General features: G+C 27.9%; 2 protein-coding genes across 2 annotated transcripts in view; one reads left to right on the top strand and one right to left on the bottom strand.

The window, feature by feature from the left end:
- The window catches only part of LOC119684862 (cytochrome P450 9b2-like), a 286,885-nt gene that overhangs the window by 235,456 nt on the left and 36,075 nt on the right, over window positions 1–15,354 (bottom strand). The gene's annotated exons all lie outside the window — the stretch shown is intronic.
- Window positions 1–15,354, top strand: part of LOC119681915 (probable serine/threonine-protein kinase fhkE) — a 51,352-nt gene that overhangs the window by 17,757 nt on the left and 18,241 nt on the right. The window contains exons 2-4 of the mRNA XM_038095225.1: window positions 13,018–13,338; window positions 13,526–13,617; window positions 13,680–13,954. Of these exons, the coding sequence (XP_037951153.1) occupies window positions 13,018–13,338; window positions 13,526–13,617; window positions 13,680–13,954 (688 nt within the window). The remainder of the gene's footprint in view (window positions 1–13,017; window positions 13,339–13,525; window positions 13,618–13,679; window positions 13,955–15,354) is intronic.

The following is a 15,354-nucleotide window of genomic DNA, read 5'->3' as shown; positions in this document are numbered from 1 at the left end:
AAATCTTAAAAAATAATATTTAAAATCTTTGAATCATAAAATGTTATGTAAAATCGTGATTGATTTATATGATATAATCACACTCAATCTAATTAATAAATGACTTGTATTTCTACTCCAGATGTTGTTAAATGCAACATATGGATTTCCATCTTGGCAAGAAGCCGATAAATTAGAATATTTAATAGAATGTTACTGAAATGACCACCACACCTTAAACCCATTAACTTTGTAACTAAGATAAATATTAGTTATTAATAATACCAGACACACAGTTTTCTACTTTATTAATATATACCAACTTGCTTTTAAAGAAACTAGAGAACGCCTTCTATATAAGTCTAAAGTCATAAGTAATATATTACAGAAAAGTGTATCTTTTAACTTTTTAAAGTCATTGATTAATTCTAATAGTTGATTTACTTTATTGATATTAAAATTAAAATAAACCTTAATTTAAATATAGAATTAATATAATAAAGTTATAAATGCATATGCTTATATTAATGCATAGTTTATTATATGTATAGTTAATTTAATTTTGATTTTAATGAATTAATGTATTAGCAACTGCCATTTTCTCTGAGTTGAGTTAAAATAATAATAATAATAAAAACATTTTTTTTAAATATAATTATAATATAATGATATTGCAGATTTGATATTATAGGCGTTGTGTATTAACACGCGAGCCCGCTCAGGCGATTTGACATGCTTCAAAACATGATATTTGCAGATCACAGATAATTTATTTTTCACCTATTTTTAAAATTAAATAGATTTGTTTTTACGATTTTGACTATAGATAACATAAGTGGAATAAAATTAGCAAATTTGTTTGGTCACATTAAAAGCAACACAAATAAATCAAACCTACAGGTATGTATACATACATATAAACTACCATAAATAGTTCCTAGTACCAGTCTAGTATAGTAATTCGTTGGAATATTTCTCTATTTAAGTACGGATCTTTCAATATTAACATGATATAAAGGCCATTGTAATTATTTTTTGAACAATTTTTACATCAGTAACGGTTGGTATACCTAGATCACAATGGAGATCATAATTTCTAATGCAATATGAAGCAGATAGCATTATATGCGTGTAGCACTGATGATATCTACCTATGTAGCAGATAATACTTGATATTAGATAGCATATAAACAAGAAGAAAAATGAGTATGATTTGTAACTTATTCAAGAACTTTTAAGTGCTTAGGTTGTTCACAAACATAATGCTAGTTAGAATGCACTAATGCTCATATATAATTTATTAAAGTTTCTTACTAATTACACTAATATTTAGCAAAACAAAAATCACTATCAGATTAGAGATGATTTTGAAAAATCATTGTACGACAAAAGAGCCAACAATGTCTTCAGTATAACAAGTATAATCTGATTAATCCGGCATTGCAGATCATAATTTGATAGGTATTTAAATAAAATGAGTGTCCTTAGCAGACAATCCTTCTGAAGCTATGGCAATGAGAGTGTGAAAGAATTATTGAAATATTTTCATAGCTCTCTGTCTCTCTTTTTAAACAAAGAGTTAACTCATCACATTCTGTATTTTTAATTTGAAAGGGCAGATATTATCTACATACTTAACAGAACTTTAGCATTGAAATGAGCTAACTGATCTGATGAGCTATTAGTAAGGAAGATATCATAATGGGATTAATACAGATTATTCTTACGATTCAAATTAAAATGTGGCAACAAATTTCTCTTTATTTGTTTAAAGTTGTGAGCTATAAATTTATAAAATACTTTTAATCATATTTTTAATGGCAATAATACTATTTTTGTACTCATCTAAGCATATAAATTTATCAAATGTATAATTTTAAGCGTTTACATAAACGGTTATATGAACGCACTTAGTGAAATATTTGTGTAAATTTACTAAATTTGTGTCAATGATTTTTCATACAAAATTTGACACATCATTTACAAAGTAGATAAATTTATACGTTTATAAGGTTTATAAGGCATTAATCAGTTTATATAAGTACCCTTAATATACGTAGTTCTTTCATACCTACTAAGAATAAACTTCTCAAAGTATTAATATAAGTCAAATAAGTTTAGACTGTCGTTATTAATTATTAATAAAGTATTATTAATGCAATATTACTCAATATGAGCAATATAAGTAAGTATCTGATCGATAAAATTTAATAAAAACTTATGTGGGATCATATCTTTCCGCTACTTTAATACTTGCAGTTAGCAATGATCACATAGTATTGTCTTGTGATCAAGACAAGCTAACCAGGAACAAAATCTATTGTTTAAAATTCAATGAAGTTGTCAAATAGAAGTTAATGAAAGTCAGTTTATCTGCAACTCACAAAAAAAATGTACTTGTCATGATGAGAAATTAAACATGAGCATTATGCGCATTACGAAGCAAACAATGCGCAAAGCATTGTATTTCAAAGCAATGCGACAGACATTATTCCAAACAATAAATTGAATTGACAAGATAATCTATCTTTAGAATGGCATAAGTAGTTCATAAATTAAAGAATGTAAAATTTTAAGCAAATTTATTCAGACAAATAGGTAAAAAAAAAACAAACAATAAACCAAAATTTATATCTTTTTTTGAAGAAGTCGAGATGTTCATTAAAAAATATATTTTTTTATTAAATATTTCTTTTATTATATATATATATATATAATATTATATTATTATTGACATTATATTTGGTGTGAAATTTGAAAGATCTCCTAAACAGTTGTACTTAGTGTCAAGAGTAAGATCGGTGAGTTTGTAGAGTTGTAACTCTATGAAGCAATTTAAAATTTAAAAATCCTGTAGTTTAATTTAGAATTTTCAAGTAATGGTTACCATTCTTAGAGGTCTTTCGGAAACCTATAAATTTGGAAACCTTATATATGTAAGTAACGGAAATAAACACTGTCTACATATATTGCTTTTCTTCACTATATTCGACAGTTTGTTGTTTAAACTAATATCTACATTAATATACAAATGAAGAAACCATATCATTTGGTTTTTTTAAAATCCCTTTAAACCAAATATTGACCTTCGAAACTATATAATAGAATACATTGGTAAACTTATCTTTCTTCAACTTGTTTATTAATTTGATATCAGCAATTTGAATCAATCGAAATAAATAGTACTATTTAAAACCAATTGTAGATATTTTTGACAGAAACAAGACCCTATTGATATTAAGAAATCACTTATATGATATGATACTTATATGATAAGTAGAGGGTATTGTTGTGTTTGTTGGGTACCTCACCTCTCCCGGCAAAATTTTGGAGGATATCAGAATAAGCAATAAATGCCTCCGAGTGGAAGTTCTGATAACTCTTAGCACGCGCCTTCTCAATCTAACTTGATCTAAAGGGTGTTGTTTTTGAAATGTTCATAATTTTAAATTAGTATAAAATATATTTTATAGTATATCATAAATATTGCGTACAATGTTAGATTCCAGAGCTTAAATTATTGCTGATTTCTGAATATGTAAGACTGATTTCAAGTAGTCTTATTGAAAATACTCCTACATCTTAAAAACATGCAATCTCGGTGGCCTCTTAATGTGTCTATTTCTAGAGAGTTTGGTGTTATCAAAGCCTTTATAAGCTCAATGTTCACTCTGGAAACGTGACTATTCTATGGAAATTAATAACCTTTAATCTTCTAGACCATATGCATGCATTTATAGGAACAAGAACTAGGTTACCATGGTTTAATATAGGGTGTTGATTTAATAGATAGGTGTTGATAGCTGTTGGATCACCCATGGAGTTTTATCAGATAAAATTCAACTATTTTATAAATTGACATGGAAATGAGCTCTGTCACTGAATAAAATATTGCTGTAAAAAATTGATTGAATTGCAAGAGTTGAAGCACACTTTTATAAAATGAGTCGCAAATGATAATCATTAGGTTTTAACTTTTGATTTAAGTCATAAATCAATATCTTTTCGCAATGTTATTGAGAAGCAAATACCATAACCTTGTGTATGAATGAAGGAACTGAATAATAAGTGCCTTCAACGATACTGGCATAAATGTCTACTATAGAATAATCTGTGCACAAACTTTTCTACAGTTTTCTAAATAGCTAACACAGTTGATCGATTATGTAGACGGTTCAATTTACAAAGGTTATATTTTGTATATATATATTTTTTAGTAAATATCTTATATTTGAGAAATTAATATAAAATAAATATTTCGATAAATATTTATATAAATAATTATGGAAATAAATTTTCATAATTGCAAACGTTACTATGGACTCCATAGTATGGAGTCAGTCTTTGTATTATAAATTCCCGCACAACTATGTATATAAGTGTGCTATCAGCTTTTCAATAAATATTTAACTACATACACTATGGTTTAAATATATATATTATGTATTAAAGTCAAAATATTAATTTATGTGAACTTTGTCACTAACAAAATTAACAATACAGGAGCAATAACTTTTATTGTTCGATATTTTTATCAAATAATAAATTATATTTTGCAACTTTAATAATTCACATGACTTTAATAATGACAAATTCTTTATGATGTCATATGCATGCACATGATTGGAGACATACATATTATATACATATATATTATTATTTTTAGTTTTAAATACCACGTCTTTATATGATATAATGAGTAGTTTGAATTAATGTGTCATTATTTCAAGATTTGAAAACTTCTTAAGTAAAAGGAAACACTACGTCAATGAAAAAACAAATATTTTTTCTAATTTCTATAATCTATATTAAAAATTGCATATATATATATGTATATATAATATATATCTTTATCTTTATAATATATCTTTATAAAATATTTTTAAAACTCCTGATAGTATAAGAAATATTACATTGTGCTAGTGTCCATAATTAAGTTATTTTGGTATCAACCCAAAATAAAAAAACAAAGAATGTTAACAATAAAAGTCAAACAAGATTTTTGGTTTTTAATTTAATTTTACAGATTTTGTGGTTAAATTATTATTAACATAAAATATTTAAAAATAATTTGCTTTCATAGTGTTAACCACGGGAAGATACAAGTTAAATGCATCAACTTGTGGAAACCACGAATACCATCTCATTGGAATAGCACATGATTCATGATTATTAATTAAAGAAATTATAATGCATATTTCTGTAAAAGATAGTTAATTAAAACGTATACAGGGTAACTTAAGTTACGTATTGATATAGGAAGAATAAATATTCTGAATGTTTAGAAGATTCAAAATATTCAGAGTGTTCAGGATGTTCTGAATGTTCAAAATATTCAGAATCTATTCAATGTTCAGAATGTTCTGAATGTTTAGAATATTCAGAATGTTCTTAAAATTCAGAATGTTCTGAATATTCAGAATGTTCTGAATATTCAGAATATTCGGAGTGTTCTGAATGTTCAGAATATTCAGAATGTTTTGAATGTTCAGTATATTAATTCTTTATATTATTTTATACATTATATGTTTATTTAAATTTTTTTTTTTTGCATTTAAAATAAAATACAGATGTTTGATGAGAATGGACAGCTTATGAAATATTATTTTTCTAACGCATTTTTAGTTAAGATATTTGATTTTAAATTGATGTCATTCGTAATTAATTTGAAAACAATGCTTTTATGTTGAATGTAGAAGGAATTGATTATAATACTAACTTAAGATTATATACATATACAGCTTATAATATTATATATACAGATATAAGATTATTTACAAATAGAATTAACACCCTTTTAAAGTGATTATTGGTAAAATCCCAAATTATGGTTTAAACAAAACAAAGTTTTCACAAAAGAAACTCCTGAATCATTATTTATTATTATTTAAAACTAAATTTAAAAAAAAAATTTAATTTCTTTCTTCGCAAATATATTATATGTAAGTATATGCAAACATAATGCTGAAATCCTTTTTTGTGATTATATATTTTTAAAGTCTTTGTTTTATATAATTAAAACTAAATAATTAACATTTACTTAATAATGAACTTTTAATTAATTTATTGCTGTATCGATGAATATTTATTTTTATGAAAATTATTAACAAAAAAATTTATTATTCTTATTGAAATAAACAGAAAAAAAACATGTACATGCTAATTAACTCTAAACAATTTATAATAGTTTAGAATTTATTGACTTATTTAGTATTAATGACACTGGAGAACGTAAAAAATGCAATCTGATAATAGATTAAGGAGACAGGAATTTTTGTTTTAATTAAAATTTATACACTTTAGACATTGTTATGAATAAAAGATATATTAAGAATATTTAGCTGTTTGTATATTAACAAATATATTAGATATCAAACAAAATCTGAATCTGCATAACTAGTTCAAACATTTTAACCTTATCCGTATGGATATCTGTGATTTCCTCGCTAATTAACAGACCTAATCAAAAGAACTTGGATTGGAAGTTTTTGTGAAAGCAGTCAGACAGAATAATAATGACATAAGAAATTATAAAGAACCTGTACTTGTACTTATCAAAATGTAGGTGCGTTTATGCAGATTTGATACCAAACAATTAATACAGTATTATATGAAAGTTTATGCTATGGGATTGGCTAGTCTACCGTGAAACAGAAAACAACTCCAACTCCCACATCTATACAGACACCCAACAAACGATAAAGACATTCATTTCATATCATTATACTTTGAAAAATATTTAAAAAGCAGAAATGTGGTGGAAAGGGCAGCCAAGAATAGTTGACCAATTGGACCATAATGGTATTGAAGAAAACGAATAGTGGATGAGATTCTGATGGCATTTAAACAGGGAACCAATATATAAAAATATTAATAATAAAATTAATGTAGACATGAAAAGAAAGGAAAAGATGATGTCGTATAATTTAATCTGCCATAAAATTGCAAAAGTCATTTCGTATATCAAACAATAATAATTATACTCTATATGTACCATGGTTGTATAAGAAATTGCTGTAATATCATAGGTATGCTAACGGGTCACGGTCAAAAAGCAACAAATACGGTGACAAGTACAGAAAATTCAGAAAACTGAAACTGTCTTACGTTTATATCCTATATTGTCCGAATACGCTTAAAAGGTTTGGCCGCTTTACAATTGTAGAAATCGGACGACATCTCAGAAGTGGAACCTTATCACAACTTTAATCTTCTTCACACTATATACTTAATGTTCTTTATAAAGAAATCTAAAATGTGTAATCGCATTCAAAATTTGCTGTCAGAACAGTAGGAATCAAAATGTTTCCAAGTTAAAGAACTATTTTGGACAATATGTATGTTTATTATTGATACTATTATTATACTACTGTTATGATATTATTGATTATTATTGATTTTTCCAAATATTCAAATTTAAAAGCTCCATCTAAAGTGAACTTTCAATGATGGGCCTAATAAAAACTACTGATATCTTGAATATTTTGCATAGTCTTCCATTATTTAGTATAAAATTATTATAAGATGATTAGATTATTAATTCAGACGAAATTTTTGGAATACAATGACGACAAAAAATATAAATAAATACTTTATAATTATCTACGTGAATGGTAGCAAAGTTTCGACTACGTTCCTTCTTGATTTATTTATTTGTGCACTCCTTCATTATCTCCAATGTCTGTACAACACAGATCATAATTGAAAAACACTGAAATTTACCTTATATCAACTGAATGTCATAAGTACGGTAATTACCTATAAATATATTACTATATATGTCACTTAATGTACTTTATATTTAGTATATATAAATCCCTTCTAATTATAAAGGCTCCTAGAGTACTCTATAGATAATCATCTATTATCATATTTTTATTCAGTATTTTATTAACTTGATAAGATATAACTAACACATTAATTTTGAAAATGCGGTTTATATATGTTATCGCATTATTTCTTTTCTGAATTACAAGTATCTTAAAAAACTATTCTACTTCTTTTATCATAGTAGTGTGTAGGGTACTACTCTTTCAAGAAGACAGTGAACAGAATTTTGATTGAGGTAATAACACACTAAAAAAATGATTTTGTTTGGAGAACAATTGCCACAAATGCAATATGTTTTCTATAAACGATTTAAAAACTTACGAGTGTAATTTAGTATTGGAACATTATCAGTATTTGAACCGATCGTTTGTAGTAACCGTTTCTATGTTACTAGTGACCGAACTTCAGTTCACATAAACAAAATCTACAAATAAAAAATAGTTGACGAATTTTTCGTTTATTGAAATGAAATAATTTTTTGAGTCTTAGTAAATAAATAAAGTATAACACATTATTGGCTTGCAATAATTCACCGATTTTCGTCAACTAAATATTTGTTTAAATGAATGATAATGAATTTCTTCTGGTACCTAATATCTAATCGCAGTTGTTCATCTTCATGTTGAGTCTTTTTCGAGTTAGTGCATCTGGGCATTTTTACTCTTTGATAACTGGAGGGTTTCTGTAGAGTCCCATCCTTCTCACTTATTAATTTATGTATTTCTCAAAAACTTCGTAATTATTCGATTACTAATCTAAGATCTGCATACCGCCCCGTGCGGTTAGAGATTACGTATTATGAGATTACTTAGTGCTAAATAAGGCAGCCTGTCGGTTTTGGCATATAGCTTCAGGGCTCTGTCTCTTATGTATTTTTTGACCGTGTCTATTCTAAAGCCTCTTAGCATGTCATTTGTGCGGATGTATCAAGGCACTTTGAAGAGTCTTTGGTAAGTCTGACTTTGACCAACTTGCAGCTTCTAGATAATAGAGTTGGCAGCTGTGCTATATGCGACACACCCATAGAGTAGTGCTGCTCTGATTACCTGGCTGTAGATCAGCTTTCTGTTTGCAGTTATAAATTTAATTTAATTTATTGCATTATTTGTTGAATTTTCCAATTAATTAAGTAGTCTGTATTAATATTTTGTGAAAAACTACAGAAATAGCATTTTGAATTTATTATACATATATGAATTATTTTACATGAAAATAACTAAATGTTATATAAAAGGCTTGGCAGGGTTTACTTTCTTAAATGTAATGGATTACCTTTCTGGTTAGCCTTGCAGCAAACTTTTTTCATAATTAATTAATTACAATGATTTCAATCTTCTAAAAAATGGTTACTACAATAGAGCACTTTATTCCGTTTCGAGTGCAGTCGGATGCAATTAATTATTGACTATGGTTCATATTTAATATTTATGACATTTTAATCAAAAGTAAGAAATTTGCACAGGTGTGCTATTGTTTGTAGTAATTTGAATAAAAAATTTTATTTGCATAAATTAATATTTTTCTTTAATAAAAAAAAGAAAATTTTTTTTATTTTTTAAATATATTATTTACCTTTTGTTAAGTCATTTGGCTTTCGGCAAATTTGTGTCCTTGTCTCAGATTCAGCTTTACAGATTCGCTGACTTTGAGATAATATTTTTATCAAGATTCAAGTAGAAAAATTATTCGCAAACACAAAATGAAGTCTAACTAAACTTTTTCTTTTATTGTTTTTTTCTAAATCTCAAATTACCGCCAATCTAGTAAATATACATTTATAGGTGAGGTTTCAAGAATTTTAAAAACTTTATTGTATTTTCATACAGAATCTGTATTTAAATGTTGTAAGAAAATATATGTGCACCGTCAGTATTGGTAAGCAAGTCATTACCGAATGGTATAACCAGTGGCGTCGCTAGGCGTCAGCGATGTCGGCGACCGCCGACGGCCTCGCGCCCGCAGCGGCCTCGCAAAAAGTTACCGACTGTGGATTCTAAGCACTTAATAAATATTTTGAGCAATTTGGTTTGATAATGTCATTAACTATATTCGAAGTATTCCCTAATGTTTATATAGTAATCAGATTCATGTTCACAGTTCCAGTCAGTGTAGCTTCGACGAAAAGAAAGAAGCAAAGTTAAAATTGTTTAAGACGTACTAGAAAAATATGATGGTCCAAGAGAGACTATCTTCATTAGGATATAATTTAAAAAAAAATAGGGTGATACTAAAAGTAGGAAAATTCATTTATTTTAATTTGTGTTTATTAGTGAATGTAACTTATTTACTTTTACAACTGGGTTATAAAGGGGGCCTCGCAATTCTGATGTCGCCGACGTGCAGAGTTGGTCTAGCTCCGCTACTGGGTATAACTTTTTCTGACCAAGGTAAAACACACTAAATTGCAATACTAGAAAATAGGTTGAAATACTTCTGCTGAATATGAAATTAAAACATTAACCCGTGAACTCATACAAATGACAAGATTAACTTGAAGTTTCTGAAGTTGATTGCCAATAAAAAGTAAAGTATGGGTTTAAGAAAGAATTCAATAGAATTCTTTTGAGTTGGCTCAAAAGCATTCAAAAGAAAATAATACAACTGGAAGTAATAGTTAATTAATTAAAATTTAGAAATAAATATCTATCTGTTTTGCCAATTGTATATTCCAAGTGTTAACATTTATAAACGCAAACGAATGATAACTTGCAGCTACATTTGCATAGTATTTATGATATTAAATTAATAGCAAGTAATTAAATTTGATTACTTAAAATTAGAAACTGTAGATACAAATTAAAGCAACATTGCTTCAATAAGATCCATTAAGCAATATGTTTAATGGAACAGCTGGAAAGCAAAATATTTTGCTTTTAAATCAATAAAAAATAAAAATCAATATAAAAAAATTTTTTTTATAAATGAGAAGATAATCTTAAAGTGTTGAAAAGAAATTATCTACAGAAATATAAATTTATTTTTAGTTAATTTAATTATTGAATTAACATGCAGCTATTTTGAGTAGACTATTTTAAACCAAATATCCCATTGTTATTTTTGAAAATATTTTTAAATTGAAATCTTCCCATTTAATTTTTAGATTGCAAGTATTAATAGTTGAACTTTCAAAGTACCATGGTACATTAGGACGTATGACATCCTCAGGGACCTCAAGACTGATCCCATCAAAAAATACATAAAAGATAGAGTCCTTAAATTATTTGCGAAAACTGACAGACTTACCAACACCACGTAATCAAATCTCAGAATAATTACAGGCTCCTCGGAGAGGTATGCAGATCTAAGGTCAATTATTGTTTAGTTTGATGAAGTGATAAACAATTATCCAGACAAGGCGTAAAGAGGAGTTTTGAAAATACCTCGAGTTAAGAAAGAGAAAAGTGCTCAGGTGCACTGGTTTAAATAGCTTCAACATAATAATAGTTGAACTTATACACTGCGAAGTGTTAAGTGCAGAATCGGAGTTTAGATACATGCCTTAATACCGTACTCTATTTGCGTTACTTAAACTTGTAGTTTTGTCTTTTTGTTGTTGTTCTTTCATCAATAAATTCCATTAATGTATTTTATTCGAAAGAAATTGTAGTCAACAATTATAGATTTCTTGTTAGTTTTAAATTGTTTTCGGTATTTTGTTCAATCTAAATCTAAATATATTATAATTGATAATAATTATAAACATAAAAATTATATGAACATAAAAATTTCACTCTTATTCAAAAAAATATTTATCTACAGCTTAAATATCAAACTGACTGTTAGACTAAGGATTTGCACTATCATGAAATCAAGTCTTTCAGAGTTATTGTAAAGCATTGAATCACTTGTATTGAATCACTTTCAATGTAATATCACATCTTTTCACCCTTCTGTATTTGATTTTGAGTGATTAAGTTGAGGGCTAAGAAATCCCACTTAATCTACGAGATTAACGAGGAATTACATGCAGCAGAGCAGTGGCGTAACTACATTTTTTAGGCCTGTAAGCAAATTCTAACTAAGGGGCCCCTACCAACATTCTAAGGGGCCCCTCTTTTTATACTCTTTACACGAAAAAATGTAAAAAGGATATATAAGGCTTGTCAAGATTTTCGTAACGCATTAAAGGAAACGTCGGAAATATCATTAAGTATATATCAGTACAATATATATATACTTTTTCAGTTCAAACTACTCTCTCAGCTTTTGAACTCTTCGAACGAAACTTTACACACATACTTTTCGGAAGCCATTTGGTTTAATTGAAATTGGACGTCTATTTCTTGTATCTGTGATATAAACTTAACAATCGGATATGAGGTTTCTCCGTTTTTAATAAAGGTATTCAAATGGAATTTGGTGTATACAGTACTGATATTTGCAAAAGGCAACGTACAAAATTATTTTCAAATAGGTTTAAATCTAGATATAGCTTCCATATAAGTCTCTCGATTAAGACACATATTTTTCTTAGAAAAACTTTTTTATTTTATAAATAGGTTTAATATTTTATTTGAAGTACATACATATTATGTAATTTAAATTTAAAATTTACGTATCTTTTATAAAATGCAATATGAAGTTATTCCAACCAAAAACGTTTCGTCCCACTTTTGAGAATTTATTAAAAATAAATACAATGAATACAAAAATTTATGGTGGGCCCCATAAATTCGGAGGCCCGAAAGCGTTGCTTCCAGTTGCTTCCCTATAGTTACGCCACTGCTAAGGTATATATATTAAGGAAATAATGCATTCATTTGAAAATAGGCTTGTTGCACTGACTAACTGAGTAAAAATGTTATAAGAATGAAAAGCATGATGACTTAAAGACTTTAATCGAAGCTTCTACTTTAAGCATGTCTCACCACAGACTTCAAAATTATGGAAACAAACGACCACATGTTACTATACTATATGTCTGTCTACTTATGAAAGAATTAATAAAAAATATTTTATTTTTTTATTGTAAGGCATCATCTTCCAGAGCATGACTAGATATAAAAATATTTTTATCTACATTTATCAGTAATACTCCTACATTCTAATATAAAATATGCATGCATTTTAGTTCACTTTTTCTTTAACTCATGAATCTCATGGTTGTTCATGTTTTCAGTAGAATATTAATTTAGAATTTCATTTAATAATATTTCATAAACATTTCTAGATTATTTATTTATATTGGTTAATTTAATATATGCGCAGGTCATTTCGTTACCACTCACAATACCAGTAAAACCAGCAGCAGCTATAATAACAGCAACAATAACGTTCTTCATACTTCGTATTCAAATTATAACAATAAAATTCATTTAAACAACAACAATAACAACAATGGCCATGGTGTAAACACCATCCGTGTCAATGGTCCAAATGGTCATCATGACACCTTGGATAGTAGCGAGGATGATGAAAGTAACCAAAATTTTGATGATTATGATGATGACGTTGATTATGATCCTGATGATGATAATCTAAGCATTCAAAATACATTGAGTTCATCTACAAAATTTCCACCCATCTTAAGTATGTAACTGGTTTGTTACTATTGCCAAAAACCTAATATGACATAATATACCATCTAACCTTACATTAATATAATTTAATAAAAATTACATTTAAATTGCATGATATCGGATTTCATTTCTTCTCATACCAATACTTATCATCTGGGTATCTGATAAAAACATTTAACTTAAAAATGTATTTTTAGTTCTGCGACCGAAACCCGAGTCTCCTCTTAAGGAACCCGAAAGAGAATCGGATTGCTTAGCTGATCAAGATGCTGCATTGGAAGAACAGAGGGTATGTTTAACATATAATATTTAACTGGAGAATTACAGAACCAATTTGTTTCCTTAAAACAGAATGGAGGGACTATACTTTATGTACCTGAGTGCACACCAGATGGCCGTTACCAACGTGTTCAATGCTATCGCTCTACGCCATATTGTTGGTGTGTACACGAAGATACTGGGAAAAATATTCCTGGTACTTCTATAAAACACATGCGTCCTCAATGTGATTTAATATATACAGTGTCGAGACCTATGAAAGGATGCCCTGAGCCCAAAAAAACTATGTTTTTGAAAGATCTTAAAGAATTTCTCAAATCTCAAATCATACATGAACCAAAAACAAGGTAAGCATAACTGTTAAGCTTAAAAATATATAAATTACATTGTAGATTTCGCAGAGCTGTTATTTTAAAATGTTATTAAAAATATTGATTTCTTACTCATCATTATATACTTTATTAAATCATCCTTCCTTACTAGCACTTTTAATATTTAATATTCATTCAATAGCACAATTGAATGTCATTTACACACAGACATTATTTTATATTTTCAGTTATTAGTCTTATTTGATACAAACATACTAACAATAGTGCATCAATATCAAATATCAAATTTGATATTTCATACAAAACTTACTGCACACACCTTCTTGAGTCCAATCGATCTCTGAGTCCGCCCTATTGAAGTGATCAGGTTTCTCCGCCTTGACTCAATGCATTTTTAATCTTAAACGATCGCCTTTCCTCTCACACTACCATCACCTATCCACATGCTGACCCATGTATACGTATTCGTAATTCTTTTCGTATTATCTGGTCAATGGATGTTAGTATTGTAACTCGTTGGGACCTGTTTGTGAAATCCCTTTGGGGGGTGTTGAATGGCACTTGGTCGTCGTTGGCGACGAGTGGCTCCGGGACGTGGATCCGATCGTTCTTGGAACCTCCTCAATAGATCTCAGCTGGTTATCGCAATAATCACTTATATGCACAATATACACTTGTTTGAAGTTTTTTATAAATATAGATATATATAAATATTCTTAATTAATAGTTCACATATACAAAAATTATTTCATCGATATATATTTATTGATTTATTCGAGTTGATAACAAGTGGTCCCTAAACTTTTTTACTGTGACTATTCGTACTGTTATAGAAATAATTTGATTCTCTATTTTGTAAAGAAGACCTACGGTTGTCTTCAACACATCTTTGAACAGCATCACTTTGGAAATCTTTACGTATATCTATTATACTGATATAGCATAGATCTTTTAGGGTTTCTTCTAGTATGATAAGCCACGCAACCATATAGCATAACTAAATATCTTTTTGAATATTATGTTTATTTCTGTTGAAAAATGAATGAAGAATTTTGAGGATTTAAGTCCAATCTGCGACTTTTCTTTTTATAAGTGCTTTCATCTGCAATTTGTATCGAGAGTAGGGCCAGACAAGTTTTCTTAATCTCTATTATTGTTATTATCTTTTGGATCTTCTGGATTCTGTCAGAGTTTGTGTATTGTTCACTATTTTATCTAAATATCTATAATTCACAAAAGTCATCTGTCCTGTTAACAGCAAGTAATGCACTATTTTAGATATGTCTGAAGTAAAGTTATTCTACAAGGTGCTACCTCTTCATTTTTCTGATTGATCATTACTCGAAACTCCGTTTTACAAAAAGACGCGAATCAGTCGTTTAAAGATATGTTTAAATTATTATTATATATTTACT

This window comes from Teleopsis dalmanni, chromosome 2 (assembly GCF_002237135.1).
Source record: "Teleopsis dalmanni isolate 2A chromosome 2, ASM223713v2, whole genome shotgun sequence".
NCBI lineage: Eukaryota > Metazoa > Arthropoda > Insecta > Diptera > Diopsidae > Teleopsis > Teleopsis dalmanni.
The sequence above is the reverse complement of the archived record's forward strand: the minus strand, read 5'-3'. Positions and strand labels throughout refer to the sequence as shown.